The 17,594-nt window shown below is 35.6% G+C and overlaps 1 protein-coding gene across 16 annotated transcripts in view; it reads left to right on the top strand.

Moving 5' to 3' along the window:
- EPB41L2 (erythrocyte membrane protein band 4.1 like 2) overlaps positions 1–17,594 on the top strand; it is a 108,963-nt gene that overhangs the window by 65,516 nt on the left and 25,853 nt on the right. For 15 of the 16 annotated variants that reach the window (XM_066547007.1, XM_066547013.1, XM_066547010.1 and 12 more), the window contains exons 6-13: positions 1,185–1,227; positions 7,072–7,147; positions 8,607–8,825; positions 9,267–9,354; positions 10,603–10,755; positions 11,147–11,244; positions 15,671–15,843; positions 17,318–17,499. In XM_066547007.1, coding sequence (XP_066403104.1) covers positions 1,185–1,227; positions 7,072–7,147; positions 8,607–8,825; positions 9,267–9,354; positions 10,603–10,755; positions 11,147–11,244; positions 15,671–15,843; positions 17,318–17,499 — 1,032 coding nt within the window. The remainder of the gene's footprint in view (positions 1–1,184; positions 1,228–7,071; positions 7,148–8,606; positions 8,826–9,266; positions 9,355–10,602; positions 10,756–11,146; positions 11,245–15,670; positions 15,844–17,317; positions 17,500–17,594) is intronic. The other variant, XM_066547008.1, reaches the window with a different exon arrangement.

Genomic DNA, 17,594 nt, shown 5'->3' on the forward strand with positions numbered 1-17,594 from the left:
GCATTATAAATGGTATCCATGATTTTGTAGAAGTACTTTCTAACTCCACTTTTGTAGAAGTGCTTTCTAACCCTTCCTTTGTAAAAATGTTATGGACTTTGCCTTCTCTGGAAAAAATATATCTATGGAAATGTAGAGATCCCAGACAAAGCAATAAATGTGAAATTATTGTCTTTTTTTTAACATTACAATTGTAATAAATTATAAAAATGGGGATTTGATTTTCATTTGTAAATAGTATTCATCTAATATGCACATGGTGCACTGCTGATGAAATCTACTTGGACCAAGCTCATTTACAACAGACAACTTGGTGTGCTGGTCCATATTCATAGGAGGCACATTCTCTGTCAGCAGGGGTAATCTATGTTAAAGATTTGCACTACTGCAGGAACAAAGTTCCACATCCTCCTCATTCACACAGATCTGCAAAACTAAACTAGCATTTTTATGTCTTCTTGAGAGAAGATGGACTTTGGGTGCAAAAGCCCCTAATGGAGACTGGGGGATATGGTATTGGGAAAGAGTGTTGCATCTGGAATTTGTTTGCTATAGACTGAAAAAGGTGGGTCACATTATACCCAGGATGCTCTGCTTTGCTGAGTTAGGTGAGAAACATTGGTAGAAATAAGCCTTTGGCAACATTTGTGCTGGCACTGAGGTATTCCCTCAGACTTTAAAACTGCAAGTACCTGCAGTGGCCTGTGAAAAAGCAGATATTTTCCTTGGCCTCACAAGGCAGTATCTAACTCTTCCCTGCATTTCATGTCTGTCTTTGAAACATTGCAAAACCTGCTGTCAGTATGCATGTTTCTTCCATGAGTGTGCTTGTGTGTGTGTGGCCATGAGAAGTAAAGGTTCAAACTCAGTGAAGGAAAGTCTCAGTAATTGTAGTGAAAAGTTTTATGTTCCTAGTCTCTTAACCTGTTTTATTAACATGTATGGGTAAAAACAGTAAACAGGATTGTCTGAGTTACCAATGAATATATGTTACAGATTCCTTAGTCTCACTTCCAAAAGTTAATTTTTGGATGATCTGTCACAAAACAGTCTCTTTGCACACATCACTAGTAAATGAAATGTAAAAGCTAATGATTATGTTGTACAGATTATATCAAAGTATTTTTGGTATTGAGGATTTTAAATGCTGGCTGTGGTTTGCTTGTTCATTTTTTTTTTTTCAGAACTGGCTAGATTCTTCGAAGGAAATTAAGAGACAAATTCGAAGTAAGTACTTCTGTATTCAGATGTTATGCTCCCTTTTTTTCCTCACAGAAATATTCTTCATAAATTTAGTAGCCTGGATGTTGATTGCTTACAGCTTTAAAATAATTTCTATCTGATAGTGATGTATTCATCTTCAACAGGAAACAAATCTTCTATTTCCATCCTGTGTCCAAGTAGAGGAGAGGGAGCCACTCAGAATTATGCTGTAGAAGTTAATGGTTATACTATAATTTATGTTATTATTATATCTTTATATTATAATGATTAATCATAATGTTATATTGGAAACTAATCAAATATAGTATTGCCCCAAAATTTTCTCTTGTTGTGTGAGTAATAGTTGATATTTTTGCATCCTGAAACCATAGATGTTTTTCAACTTCATGCTGATAGCTGGTTATTGGATGGAGAATGCCATCATGCAAAGATGGTCATGATTGTTGTCATAGAACTTCCTTACTTTAAAGAATCACCAGAAGAATATGAATTTACAAAAAGAGAATTAATATGTTTTATAGAAAATGAATATTCTTCAATACTGATCAGTCCACCATTGACTTTTTTGATAATATCGATCATTTTCAGAATGGAGATGGCATAGAGGGCATAATCTTGGAATGTCTCACTACAATACTTTTCAGACTGAATCTGCTTGAAATACCTTTCTATTTCCTATATTCAGTACCTGATGAGTAATTTATTTTACTATGTTTGCATAAAGCTCTGTCAAAGCTCTTCACTAGCTGGAGAGAAAATATGGAGTAAGTATGGAGAGTAAATCTAGGTGATACTCTGCCTGAGCCTACATATCACAAAATTAGTGGCCACTAAAATATGCTAGATAGCTCCTGCCCTTACTGAATGTATTGTCATTGCCTTACTCATTTGTGGCCAAACTAGGGTTTTTGTTGTTTTTTTTTAATGGAAACCTTTTGGTAGTACCTCATAGGAAAGTGGGGAGAAGAGGCTGATGATAATATTTGCAAGCCTAGACTTACAACACAAGAATTTAAGCTAAGAAACTGACTGTACTTGTAATTAAGAACAACAATGTGTTATTTATAATGACAAACAGATGATTACTTTACTGCTATTAACTCCACATTTAAGGGCAATAGTTAGTTTTTCTGGAAGTCATAGTGGTATTAATTCCTTTTTCTTCACATCTTTGCCCATTGATGAAATCCCTTAATAGGAAGATGTGGTTTATATTCTCATTATAGAAATGAAAGTTATAGAAGTGTCCTTGGAAGCTGTTTTTTTGATCCAACATGCTCTTGTGTAAGCAAACTAGACCTATTAAAATTGTGAATGCACTAATATGCAAGTAGCACCCACACCTTTAATTAAGGAAAAGTTACTGGTATTTGAACTTCTGCAGGTCTTCAGTGAAAATCTATTAGTTGTCCAAATATGCAGGCTAAAGGCTGTTTGGTTTGGTTTTAATAAACAACAAAAGATGGAGGATGTTGCTACTTTTTGTATCAACTTTGCTGATACAAATGTTGATATCTTTTTGTATTCTGTAGCACTTTGCATGCTATCTAGCCTACAAGTTTTAAGTGTAAGAACTGACCTGAAAATTTTTTGGCTGCACTAGACAAAGTTCTTCTTAATACTGTATTGTATGCACTACAGAAATATATGTTAAGGGGGTTTGATTTTCCATACAGCATGAAGACCTACATTTTATACTGGAGGGGAAGTCCATTGAATGTTATTGAATGAGGAATCATGATGAGATGGTTTTTTTCCTCTGGTCTATAGCATTTCAGAGTTGATAGGCATAATTTAAAAAAAAAGCAAAGTAAGAAAAACATAATTGTAAGGATTTTAAAATGATGCTTGCTTACACCTATGTGCAAGTAATTAGTATAGTGTTAGTTGTGTTCCTCAGCATTAGTCTATTAAAATTTCCAGATATTGGAATCTTACTGCAGGCACATTTAATCCTCCAGCTATTTAAGTATCAAGGAATGAGACTTTTTTCAGGCTTAATTCTAAATATATTTATCTTTAATCAAGAATGGAAATCCTGTGTACAAAAATCCTCATTAAATTTAAGATACCTGTAAAACCTATTAGTGCATTTGAAATTTGGAAATTACGAAACTCTTGAACCTGAGATTAGCTCAGTTGGATAGAGCTTGGTGCTAAAAATCAAAAAAAGCCAAGGTTGTGGGTTCAGTCTCCTCTATGGGCCATTCACTTAAGAGCCAGGCTTGCTGATCTTCATGGGTCCCTTCCAACTCTGAATATTTGGCGATTTCTTTTTCTCTTGTATGGCACAAACTGAAGCACTGGCATGCTGGATAAGTGTAGTTGGATAAATACATTGATCTGAACACATAAAGGTGACACTTTCAGAAATGTAGTTCAACACATTAGTTTGCAACATAATATTTACAACAATCTCTATCTCTCTTAAATGTGAGCAACGCCAAAACTCTGCACATTGGGGATGTATGTACCACCTGTGACTGGGAAAGATGAAATAAGAATCCTGTAGTCTTCCCTAAGTCATGTTCTGCAGGCTGTCTCTTCCTGTGTCACAGTCCTCAGCCCCTCTGTGAGATTTCTTACTTGTACAGGTTGGCCTTTGGCTGGGCAATTATGTTGGATCTCAGCAATTACTGATGTTACTTCAGCTAATGAACATGATCCACAAATTACTGTCTCTGTTCTCAGGGCTACAAAGGTGACAAAAATCTTGTTTGCTTTCAGCCAGCCTGATCTCTTCAGGAAAATGAATTCTTGACTTTTTTTAACTCATGTACTTGGCTATCCACTGGCATGTGTTAAAACCTCTAATTACTTCTTTCAGGGACAGGTAGGTAATTACATTTCTGTCACTATCTTTTTGAAAATTGGTACATCTCAAGTGGATTCAGGCTTTTGCAAAACTGAGAATCACAGGTAGAATACTGTGATGGTACAAGCAATAGCAAATGACCTTGAAATGGTCAAATCTCAGATTACACAGAGGATGAGTTGGGTCACCTTTATACAAAATTCAATTTGAGAATTTATCTGTTTAACCCAAAGATAATATTATGTCAGTTAAATGTTTTTCTAGCCTACAGTATGGTTAGTATTTTTACTGCAAAAAATACTTCCATATCACATATTCTGTGTTCTATATCTTGTAAGAAATGGAGAGAGTTCAGATGTTCTGAGAACAGAATAGGCTGGGGAATTAAGAGAAGTTTTAATTAATTAGGAAAGAGCGTTTGCATTTTAGGTGCACAACGCTGGCTGTTTGATTTTAATGCTAAAAAAATGTATGGGTATGCTCAGGCATCAAAATATCTCTTTATGCAGGTCACTTCATGCAGGTTCACTTTATTTTGTATCAGTCTACTTTATGTGTATTTAGCTATATATCTCTAAGAGTTGTAGCTAATTTTCATCTAAGCTGATTACACTAGAGTGTAGATTGTTATTGTTCAAGAGAACTAAGTACGTGTGCCCAGGGAAGGGTTTTCTTGCAAAAGCTGACATACAAGAGATCATGAGTAAAAGCCAGAAAAAGCCTTTACTGGGAAAAAAGCCCTCACTGATTTTTCCCAGTTGAAATAGGATGAATCATGGTAATTGTATGCTGCTAGCTGGTTGGTTATATTGCATTCTTTACTCTAAGAATGGGCCTAAAGTTGCCACAGAAGCATTTTTTGATGTAACAAGCTGGCTAGAAAAATTTTTGACATTTCTGTAGCCCATACTACTGAAAATCAAAACAGAGAGCCTTATCAGGGACAGAATGCTAAATACAATTTTAAATCAGCTCTGGGGTTGATATTTTTGTCTTGGCTACCAACTCTATGAAGAGCCAGCAATAATGTGCATTATTATATGAGGACAACTATGATTATATGCCTTGTTTGTGCAGCTATAAAAAGTCTGCTTTAGTGTGAAGTAGAAATATAGGCTGTGCACATTGTAATAAACTTGCTACTCTTTATTTAGGGGATATATGTACTTTCAGCAATCAGGTAAAATACATGCTCACCAGCTGTCTAGAAAATATTTAGTACAAAATCAACCTCAATATTTCTTCAATAAATTAGCAATTCAATCAGTGTAAGTAGAGATATGATTTTTTTACAAAGCCTACACACTCAGAGGATTTATGCACTTTTTTGTAGAGATTATAGTTTTTTCAGTTTTTTTTTTTCTTCAAACCATACCTAAGTCTCCTGTCTGCAGTGCTTTCTGAAAGTTAACTGTAGAAATGCTGACCAGAAAGAGCAATAGTTAAACAGGAATTCATATGTGACTAGTGTAACTGCAATTCTAGACCAGGAAAAACTTGAAGGTTTAGTGCTGGTGTGGAAGGACACATCCTTCATCCATTTCTCCACAGCTCTGTTAACATGACAGCTCTCCTTGAATGCTTTTTGTATAGACATTTTGGCCCTATTGCTCATACTGATCACTTTCGTTTACCCAATATCAGCATCCTTCCATTAAATTATGCTGACTCCCTGTGAGATGATGGAAGTAGGTTAATCTGTTCCATCTCTAACTGTGTTTGTTATGCTGTATGTATTCATTATTGTTAGACTTTTTTTTCCAAGGTATTTTTGTCTTAATTTGCACTGCGTTGCAGTAGGCAATGCAATGATAAATGAGACCTCATTTAAGGGTCCTGCCTTATTTTGTACACAAAATTGTACAAAATCTTGATAACTGGGAATGTTAGGATACACTAAAACCCAGAGCTCTCAAAGAGAAATAGTGGCTTAGCAGCTAGGTATAGAATGAGGTTCACACTTAAACAAAAATTGAAGTGCTTCAGTGAATAGCCACGTGTGAAAAACCAAAATAATTTTTTACATGTTGGAAGACATTAGAAATTCTGACACACCTCTTTACCTTTAATATATATATCTCATGGAGTTTCAAAACAGTTTTGTTTTTTTATGAAAGTAGCCTTAAATAACATCAGAACTTTTTTCTAGCATTGTGTTGACAGTGGCATTTTGGTATTTTTTTGTTGCTGCAGAAAGACACATTTTTCAAAGCATGATTTATCTGTGTAATACAGATTTCTTAAATAATTTATTGTCCAAAATACTAACATTCTGAAAATGTATTTTATTTATTGATGTGTGACTTAGCTTCCAAATGTTAAAAATTTATTCAAAAACAGAGCTATGACTAAAAGCAACATTTTATGCTTTTTCAAATTATTAATCTAGTTTTAGGCATGCTTTTGCTTAAAAAAAATGCATATGTTATTAACAATTCTAACATATGAAAATTTAAATATCACTGTTATTGTAATTGTTTAATGTGGTGTTTACCAGAAACAAATTTTAAAGTAGGAATGGCTAATATTTCTGTCTTCCACACATTCTCAATGAATAATTTATTATCTTTGTTATACACAACAACACAGAGCTCATTTTGATATCATGTTCACAGTTACTGTACAGTCTCTCAAGCTAAGTGTAAACAGAAGGAGACTGTTAGCCTTGGAAGAGTTGGAAATAAATACAAATTCAATGCAAGTGCCTTTGAACACATAATATCTTAGAATTGTTAATATATTATGGTCTTTTTCAAATTAAAAATGTCTTCTGATATTTGTGTAACTTACTGTAAAACATTATTTTAAAACAATTTTTAACGTGCTAATCTTTCATTACATCTGTGGATCTCTCCCTGCTAATGAAAATAATCTATGCTTCTTAATAATGTATAGTAAAAAACAGAAAAAAAACTTCCTTCATGATTTCAGCAATTAAGATTTATTCTACTTTCTAACATGCTTCAATAAAGTTTTTTCTTTGCTTACTTGAACTTAATTGAGATTAACAATCAGATATTTCCCATCTTTAGGTCTACCTTGGATATTCACCTTTAATGTGAAGTTTTATCCCCCTGATCCATCACAGTTGACTGAAGACATCACTAGGTATGCGCAGGTCCTAATTTTAAACTTTAAATTACTGTTAGTCTAATTTAAAAGCCACAGAGAATTTCTTCTTCAGTTTCTGGCTACTGTACACTATAGATATTCTTACATATATCAACTGCTTTTTGGAACAAGGTTGAAAAGGTGAAATTAAAACTTCCAGAAAAAACCTGAGCAAGAGGAATTTTTAGGTGGGGATATGATTTGTGCAGCAGGTAAGATGTGAGTGATAGTAAGTGAAAGAAGCTGGTGGTTTATTGTCAGACTGCTGCTTTATTATGAAACAAATGAGGGCACAGGGATCTTGAGCAAAGCTCAAAGGATCCAAGATACTTCAGTAATACTAGTGGATGAAAATGCAGATTTACACATGTGCTTTAAATAAAGCCGTAAAACATAATAACCTGAAAAGAATTATCTTCCAAACATCTTAGATAGAAAATACTTGGAATGTGGTGGATACTAAGCACCTAAAAGTAGCATTGCAAGGCTGATAACTGGGGATAGAATGCAGGGAACTAATTCATTTTTCTCACAAGCTACAGGAAACCTAAATACTTTGGTTCAGAGTTAGCTGACTCTGCTGAGGCAGGATATATGTTACTGCTACATGTTGCATTGGATCACCCTTCTGCATGAAATAAGATAGCCATGCAAGTGTGCAGCTAAAATATTGCTACAGATATTTGTAGCATCCTAAAAGACGTTGAGTACAGAGTGTATTTACAAGAATTTGTGTGTGTTTTCTTTGAAAATTTTCAGTGGGTTGGTTGGTTTTTCTATTGCGTGTTCAACTCATAAAAACATTTTTTGGTTATATCTTCAATCTAAGTTTCACTAGTTTTTTAAACATACATTAAAAAAAATCTCTGCTAAGGTGGGCATGTCTGCTGATGTTTAACTTGTTAAATTTGGTGGAATGCTGTATACAGTACCTGAAATATTGAATTGTAATACTACTTGGTTTAAGAAAGCTAATTATGGTTTCAGTACTAAACTAGATTTCTTTTCTGTATTACATGACACGATTAGCTTGTGAACTGCAAGGGATATAAAAGTTGGAGTTTCAAAGCCAAAGGAAAATGCCAAAGAAATGCATAGCTTATATTTTTAAACCATAGATACCTACAGGCTACAATGTGAACTAAACAGTTCCTAAGTCAACTTTTGTTTAAAACTAGTTAGCTTTTTATTAATTTATATTGGAAATCAGAATTTTTCCTGCTTTTCACATTTTTTTATGAAAGCAATATTGACCCTTAAAAATCAAGTGAAATTTTCTGTGTGGTAATACTACTCAAATAATATAAGGTCATTATTAATGCATTCATCTACTTTAAAACACACTTACCTTACATGCACCTTGATGAATTCTGCCATATTTCTCATTATCTGCCATAGGTAACCCTTTCTTTGTTCTTCTTTCTCTTGGGTTGTTTTTTTCTCCTTTGTCTTGCAGGTATTTCTTGTGCCTACAGCTTCGCCAGGATATTGTATCTGGCCGACTGCCATGTTCTTTTGTGACTCACGCCCTCCTTGGTTCATATACCCTGCAGGCTGAGCTGGGTGATCATGACCCAGGGGAGCACAGCAGTGATTATATCAGTGAATTCCAGTTTGCACCCAATCAGACTCAAGAAATGGAAGAGAAAGTGGCTGAGCTACACAAAACACACAGGTATGTCAGGTACAGTGGGTTTAAAAGAAGTCATCATGCTTTGTCACATTTATGTCAATTCTCCTAAGAGTATGTGTTTATCTGCTGAGGTAAACTTATTGTTACTTTGGAAATAGTTTCTTATGTAACTAAAAACTCTTCGGTGTATTTAGAAAGTTGAGTTTGAAAATAGTAGTTGCACTAAGGTCTTGGTAGAGAACTTTTGGAAAGTATTTTCATATGAATTTGTTTGAGCAGTATACATCTGTTGGAATGAGTGAAGGTGGAAATCTGTACTCAAGTAAAATAATATGCTATGAAAGGACACTTTTCCTGTAGAGCAAAAATGCTCTTGATGCCTTATAAACTGAGGTTTTTCTATCAGTCTGAATTCCAGGATTCCACTCACTTTTGACATTCGGTTTTTTGCCAGTAAACTCACAGCTTGTTCAATGGTTTTAGGGGCTTGACTCCAGCACAGGCGGATTCCCAGTTCCTAGAAAATGCTAAGAGACTTTCCATGTATGGAGTGGATTTACATCATGCCAAGGTATTGGGGATTGGGTTTGTTTGGTTTTGTTTTAGGATAAACATGCTAAATATTAAAGAAAATACTATATATATAGATTATTTTTTTAAAGTCATATGCTTAATTATTGGCTGTAGGCCTTTATCTTTTGGTTATAATAATTACTCAATTTACAACTCTAACATCAGTAGAATTTATATATAAGTTTATTTAGTGCATAAATATGTGCAGCTTGGAAATAACATTTTACTCCTAAGAGCAAATAAAGACATTTAGAATGTCATATTTTCTATGCCAAGGAGATGTAGGGCCAATATAGTAAAGCCTGTGTAAAAGAAAATGTAATTATTTTCATAGTATCTTGAGAGTTAAAAAAAAATATGGTGGAAGGTCATGGGGGAGGATTTTGGTGCTTTTTCCACTTCCAGGGGTAGGTCAAATCACATTTTTGTTTCAAGTGGGAATTTTTTTTTTTGTTAAAACCTCAGAAGACAAACGAATAACCTCCTCTCACTCCCTCTCATAAATCCAGAATCTCAAATCATTAGGAAATTTAAGGTATTGTAAGCGTATCAGTCTTGCATTTAAAAAAGAAAACCAAGAATTTTAAGTACTGGAGAAACATGGTTAAATTTTTTGTTAGTTCTGCCAGTGAAGCAACTCTATGATGACTGTGTTGGCATTTGATGTAGTTGGTCAGTTGTTGGAGAGGACATGAGATTCTGCTGTATGGTGTAGTGTATCAGTAAGTGATTTGTTTTGTGGCCTGTAAAACTTGCATTAAATGCTGTCAGTGAAAGAGAATGCTCAGAAACCTGTTCATTACCTCCTCTATCTTTGCTGGAATAATACATTACTGTAAAAGATCATCTTGATCACCAGCTTGTTCAGACTTCCACTGACTGCTTTAAGTGGGACAGGCCTGGTTTTCATTTTTCTTCTTTTAATATTTATTGAAATTATTGCTAGCACACACAGTGGCTATACCTTTCCTGCTTTTCAGTTGTTAACTTAGTCCCTATTACCAGAATATTGAAGAATTTCCCAGAACTGTAGCATATGAATGCCAAAACCATTACTTAGAGTCCAAAGTCTTTCCTATAAAATTAATGTACTTGGCTATTTCTACTTTTAGAATCTCATTGTCAGAGTCAGGTTTGAATATGAAACATGTCCCAGTTACAATATTCCCTCAAGGTATGTCAGCAATAATTACTTGTTTGGAGTGTTATTGAAGTGATTTTTATGAAATTGTCTCATACCTGGTAGGATTCTGAAGGTGTGGATATCATGCTGGGTGTGTGTGCTAATGGCCTGCTGATTTACAAAGACAGACTCCGGATCAACCGCTTTGCTTGGCCAAAAATTCTGAAGATTTCCTACAAGCGAAGTAATTTCTACATCAAAGTCAGGCCAGCAGAAGTAAGTAGCACCTTTCAGTCTTGTTTCTTTTGTGAGTTCATTTCTGTCCAGCAACAAGAAAATATCCTCATTTTTTCCACAGCTGTCCTTATAATCTTATGATATATTCAAACAGAACTTATGAGTGTTTTTTCCTCTTCAGATTCTAATGATTGTATTAAACACCTGTCTTGATTAGCAAAGGCAAACCAAGAAGATCTATTTTATTTAAGTATAATTCTTTTAAAAGGCTGGAAATTCTGATATTTTAAAAAAAAAATTTAAAAAATCTTATGAAGTCTTATGGCAGGAGTATTACAGCTTGATACAGTAATGGAACGATCTGAACTCTACCTCTTAATTAATAGCCAGCTTAAGGAAACGGATTCATTTATTTGTGGATTCTTTCCAGGTGGAACAGTTTGAGAGCACTATTGGGTTCAAACTGCCAAACCATCGGGCTGCTAAAAGGTTATGGAAGGTTTGTGTGGAGCACCATACTTTCTTCAGGTAAGTGATAATTCTATCCTTCCCCCACTTTGCAAGGTACACTTATATCTTTCTTTTAAAGGGTGGAGAAAAGTAAAGATTTCCCCCTTCTTTGCCCCTTGCAGTATCACCTTTTAGATAGAAGATACCCTGACAATAATTGACCCCAAATTACCAATTCCTGAAGTCTCAAGTACAATTAACTGCTTTATCAAAACTTTGAGTGCTAAGAGGATGGAACTAAACAAGTAGTCATGGAGCACTGGAGGTATGCAAGAACTGTCTGGCCTCAGTCCTGTGCCATGTGCTCTGGAATCACCCTGCTTGAGCAGGGAGGTTGGACCAGATGACCCTCAGTGGTCCCTTCCAATCTGATACATTCTGTGATTTGTGTGAAAATTTCCCGAGAGACTGACTTTTCAGAATGACCATCTAAAAAGCCCTTATACATCATCACAGAAGCTCCTAGGGCTTGACAGTAATCTTCATTCAATTAATTTCAACATTCTGCTGAGTGTAAATGCTTCTAGCTGAACTTTTCCTTATTTATGAACTAGGTTGAGTTCACAGTCATTCTTCAAAAAACAAAATCACTTTAAACAGACTATTTGTTTATGTAATAATCCATAACATCCTATGCATTTTTTCTCCAGCAACTGAGGAACACAGAATTCTGAATTGGTCATTGAAACTATGATCTATTTGTAAATGAGCGCCTTAACAAGAGGCCAAGAGTTGTTCCTCGTCTACTTCCTTCACTGAAAAGGATTTTGACGTTGTTTGATTTTTATAACACACATTCCATGAGTGTGTACATATGTCCCCTGGAGCCTAGGAGTCACAGATTTAGGCTGAATCTCCTATGAACTGGATAGGCATTGAATCTGAGTTTTTTCTTCAAAGCACAGTACCTAGGGTATGTAATGGTGAGCTTTCTCCTTCAGCAGCCTGTTTGTTTTTTAAAAAAAAATGGTTGTGTTTTAAAGTAGATGCAATCCTGTTGCTGACTAATTGCTAGACAGAACTTCAGAGAACTTGGGGACCAGGAAGCCTAAGCAGATGATTACTGGAACTATCTCATTGGATGGTTTTCAGTATTCAGATTTTCATTGATTGTAGCATGTTCTTGAATGCAAAGGTAGAACTTATGCTGAAATTGCCAAATCTCAGCATAAATCAGTCCAAATGCTTAATTCAGAAGCACTTATTTTTTAAATCTTGATCAGAGATTTTTTTTTTCATGTTGATAGAATTAATTTATTAACACAGTCCAGCATTCAATCCTTATTGAAAATTTGAAGTCTGCTATGGCTGGTGATGTCTATTACCACAAATAGCATGCAGTTCTGTCCACAGTGAAAAGCTTATTAATACTTTTCAAATAACTCATGCAGTGATTTGTTTTGTTGGTAAGATGTATTTTCTAGTTTTATAGTAATAAAATAGATCTGAATAAGGAAAAAGCAAATCTTCTGAAAGTCAAAAATCCTAAGCTGACAACTACCATTTGCAAGTCTGAAAGCTTTCAGAAGCATTAATAGCTATGAAATAACCTTACTAAAGAAATACTGACATAATAAAAATAATTGGATTTTATTCCAATCAGAAGTGGCTTTTCCTAACCAGGAATGACATTATAACAAGAATTATGTAACAAATACTTGAACCGTTCTGTAAATCTATATACTCCACTGATGTCATCAGGGAGAAAATCCTCAGAACCTCTCATCCTGATTTAAAAACAGTAAAATAAAGCCAGCTCTATCTCCCTTCAAAGATAAAAAGCAGAAAGCAATTGCTACAGTCCAAGAGACTTTAGCTCATCCAGAGCATGTGTAAAGCTTGTGTATGATGCTGCAGTAAATTGTATACAGTTTAGATGCATATTTATAGCTCCCAAATCTCTTAGCATGCCCTATATAACATGGTAAGATTCCTTGTGTTGTCTTATGTAATGTTTCAGTTTATCTCAAAAAATCACATTAAGATCTGTTTTCTTATAATGTATAGAAAATTCACTAGTATATGAAGTTATTTTTAAAAATTGTAATGAACCGTATTGAAAATGACTACCAAAGGGCATTGTATTCACTTGTTATCAGCTCAAACTTGGAGGATTCCAGTAGCATTTTCAAAGAGCAGCAATCTCCATAAAAAAATGCAGTCAAACCATATATCTACATAAAAATTTTGGAGTAAGCTTAGCTGGCAGCTCTGGATCTTAACCAGTGTCTGCAGAAATGTGCTTTTATTTCTGCTTTATGATATCTTATTTGACATTTTCATAATTTTTTTCCTCAGAATGTCTTAAAGTGGTAAAAGCACAGTTTTCAGTTATTTATGTAATTAAACCTGTAATACAAAAATCCCTTCAAATGCCCTTAATCAGGACGTAATTAGTTCTCTTGTTTTTTCCACATTAAGAGATTAAAAGTTTATCTCAGCAGGGTGCAAGATAAAAACGGCTGTTAGTGCTACAACCTTGCCAAGAATGGAAAATCAAGAACTGAAGGAACCTTGGAAAAACCCTTTTAGCCTTCTTCCTCTTAGTACATAATGCTCTCCCTCTTGGAAATAATGGGGAGAAGAACTAGACTTGAATTGTTTTCTTTATAAATGTTGGAACAAATTAAGATTTAGGTGCATGCATATGCATCTTAGACATGGGGAGCTGTATGCTTCTGGCTAGTGCCCAGTAAACATCCCCTCTTAGGGAAAAGGGGGAAAGGTGTTTTTAAGATTTAGATTTACTTCTCATTTCCTACTCTGATTTGGTTGATAAGGAATTAATTTATTCCCAAGTCTAGTCTGTTTTGCTCATGAGGGCAATTGGTGTCTCCCTGTCCTTATCTCACCCATAAGCTGCTTGTTACATTTATCTCTCTCTTTTGTCCAGCTGAGAAAAGGGGCTGTCTTTGGTGGGGCCCTGTTATCAGGCATGGTCATCTCATTATTCTGTTTGCTAGGTATCTGAAAATTCTTCAGTTTTGCTGAAACAGATTTAGAATGATTGTTGTAGTCTTCAGAACCCAGTACTGGATACTGCCTTAACATATATTGGATCAGATTCCACTGACACAGATACTTCTGTGCAGGTGCTCAGAAGAGGAGAACAAAGTCAGCAAGTTTGACCTCTTGCTTGCCCATCTGTGCCACTCTCAGTACAAATGGCATGTGAATTGCTGGTTCTGTTTGAAAGAAGTTGATGTTCAGTAAGCTGCTCATTCTTTGCAAATTCTTAAATCAAGAAGCTTTGTCTGCAATAATCTGCAATAGTTTTATACAGAGAGTAGGCCATGATGGGTGAGCATGTATTTACAGCATTACATTGATCCAGGAAAAAAACTTCAAAGGCCTTTCCAGAGAAGTGGGGACTGGAAAGAGTTCTCGCAGTGATGACTGTTTGTCTTCTCAGCAAGGATGGCACTAGACCCTCAGTGTTGCAGCTGATGGTCAGATTTCAAAAACAAAGTACAAGCAATAGGGTTAGATGGTTATAAACTTGAAGTCCTCATACTGAAGGAAATTCAAGGATGTAGAAAGGACCTGTCTTCAAACTCATGTGATGGTGGTACAGAATCAGCCAGGTTGGAAAAGACTTTGGAGATCATCAAGTCCAACCTATGACCTAACATCATCTTATCAGCTAAACCATGGCACTAAGTGCCACATCCAGTCTTTTATTTAAACACCTCCAGGGACAGTGACTGCACTAGCTCCCTGGGTAGCCCATTCTGGGCTATCTGATAAGGGCTCCAGCACTTACTGTACAAACACACATACCCAGCATTAACAGTACATGTAACCCTCTTTCTCACCCTTTCACAATATGCTTCTTCGCCCCACTCCTTATATCCAGCAAACATCACCTATATAATTTTACCAATGACACTGTAAAGAAACTAGAGTCTGAATGTAAACTGTTAAACTTGTTGCTGTTCGGTAACAACTCTCCAGTCTTCTCAATCTTTTTTCACTTGATACTCCCTTTTATAGAGCTTTGAGATACCATTCCCTAACTTTGTGGAAGAGCTGCTGTATTGGTACCTCAGAATATAGGAAAGGCAGTAGAAGTGGAATGTATAGTTTTTACTATAAATAGCATTCTAAGGAGAGATCTGAGAGGTATTCTACATGACCTATAATGGCTTCAGCTGTCTACAAAAAATTGAAATTTAACCAAGACAACACCAAAAGATAGGAGTCCCAGAGTCTTAGTCATACTGTGGAAAAATGTGATGGTTATCAGCGTCACTCCAACTGCAAACAATAAATAACATGCATTGTTTGAAAGGTCTTTGAAGAGCTTACAGTAGAATCCTTTCTTGGAGAGCACAAATTATACACTGTGAATGGAAGCTGAAGTACAATAAGTAGCTTCAAATTACCTCATTAAATACTTAAAATAAAGCCTTTTAAACTGACTTTCCTCATATTTCCCTTTCAGACTTCTATCACCAGAACAGCCTCCAAAAGCGAAGTTTCTGACCTTGGGTTCCAAGTTCCGCTACAGCGGCCGTACGCAGGCGCAGACCCGGCAGGCCAGCAACCTCATAGACAGACCAGCTCCATACTTCGAACGCACTTCCAGCAAACGTGTTTCCAGGAGCCTTGATGGAGGTATGGAATTTGAGTCATTTTTTCAGTGTTGTGATTGCATTATGTGTTGTCACTCTGACCTGACCAACGTTTGGAAATGTTAACGTTATGGATGGCCAGAAGGTCACTTGACAGATTTATGAATTTCAATTTCTAAAGCTACTCTAGGTAGTTGTCAGTATTAGGGTGACCTAAACTTTAAGTTCAGTCACTGCCTAAATGCTGTGGATACATGGAGCTCACTATATTGGGTATGTAGCATCTGTATACACTACTCATGCCTTCTTGAAGGCCTAGGCACACACTACAAACTCTTTATAAAACTGTTTGGTCTGTGGCATCTTTTGAGATCTGGGTTGGCCTGAGCATCTCTAAACAGAAAAGGCTGAACAAGTTTGACCTTCTCTGAGCAGGGGTTTGAACTAGCTGACCTCTGGATGTTACTTCCAACCTAAGTTAGTCTGACTTAGCAAAACTTACTTGTGGAACCTGAGCAATGTATACCCAAGAAATGCTCTATTTGCCATCCATGAAGGGATCAGAAGATTAGGTTGCAGAACTTATAGAGGCTCCCTAAAAGCCTTACATCCCAAATGCCACATTTCCCATTAGCTGGGCTTGGCTTAGCATCTTAAGGGAGTCTCTGGTGTGAAGCTTAGACTTTTGAAAAGAGGGTATTCCTCAAATGTACTCCAAGAAACACCTCTCCCTCTCAACTTTCTGCACCCAGGCTTTGTAAAGCCAAGGCATATGGAGATATTACAGAACATTACTAAATGAATTAAGTTTTTATCCAAGTTTTATTTATTAAAACTCCTTCATTTAATGAATTCTCTTTTTGATTACTACTATTTTGATTAAGACAGTCATCAGGATTTAAAAAGAGAGCCATCCATGCTATGCTGAGTCAAATAAGAGGAAGATAATTTAAGGCCTTTCACTCTCTTGTGCTTTGACTACATTCAAGTATACATGCTTAGTACTTCCCCCTTCCAATTCTGCAAGCATACAGGGAGGAAAGTTCTTACTTTCACTGAGCTGTTGGTGCAGTTTTGCTAAGGTTCCAATGAAAAATACTGTGACAATTATATGCATAGTTATTTCTAGATTGCATTAAAGCAGTCCTCTCAAATAGTGAATTTCCACAAAATACTCTTTTCATATTTCTCTCTCTTTTTTAATGGTGATTCATACACCCAAAAGAACAATACCTTCAATTTACCTTCCAAGACTAATCAAGAAGTTGATAAATACTTGTCTGATACAGTGAGGGTCTTTTCCATACATAATAAGTGCAAGTTTTATGACAGGCTGCACTGCTGTTCATATCAGTGCAAGCCAAGAAGCTGAAAAATACTGTATCACTCACAATGTATCAATACTAGCCTGTATTGATCATTGATGATATAATCATAAAGTGCTTTTCCTAAGAAGATTTAAAACCAAAATGTTTCAGCTTATCCAAATTAGCCAAAATTATTTTGTTCTATAATAGCTCCCATGGGTATTTCAGACCAAAGTCTTCTAAGAGACTTCTCTGCTACTGGAGGGCAGGCTGCTGGAGATAAAATCATTGATCTTGAAGCTGCTGGTCAGGCCAAGTTAAAAGATGGTGGCAGAGAAGAAGATGAAAGTCCACTCAAAACTCCACAATTAGAATTAACTCAGGATGGAAAGGTATGTCTGACTTTCACACCAAAATTATTTATTCATGTGAATGTGTGCATCCATGTAAGGTTATTTAGTGTCTATCAGTTCTGAGTATCATACAG

The sequence above is a fragment of the Molothrus aeneus genome, chromosome 3, assembly GCF_037042795.1.
Source record: "Molothrus aeneus isolate 106 chromosome 3, BPBGC_Maene_1.0, whole genome shotgun sequence".
Taxonomy (NCBI): domain Eukaryota; kingdom Metazoa; phylum Chordata; class Aves; order Passeriformes; family Icteridae; genus Molothrus; species Molothrus aeneus.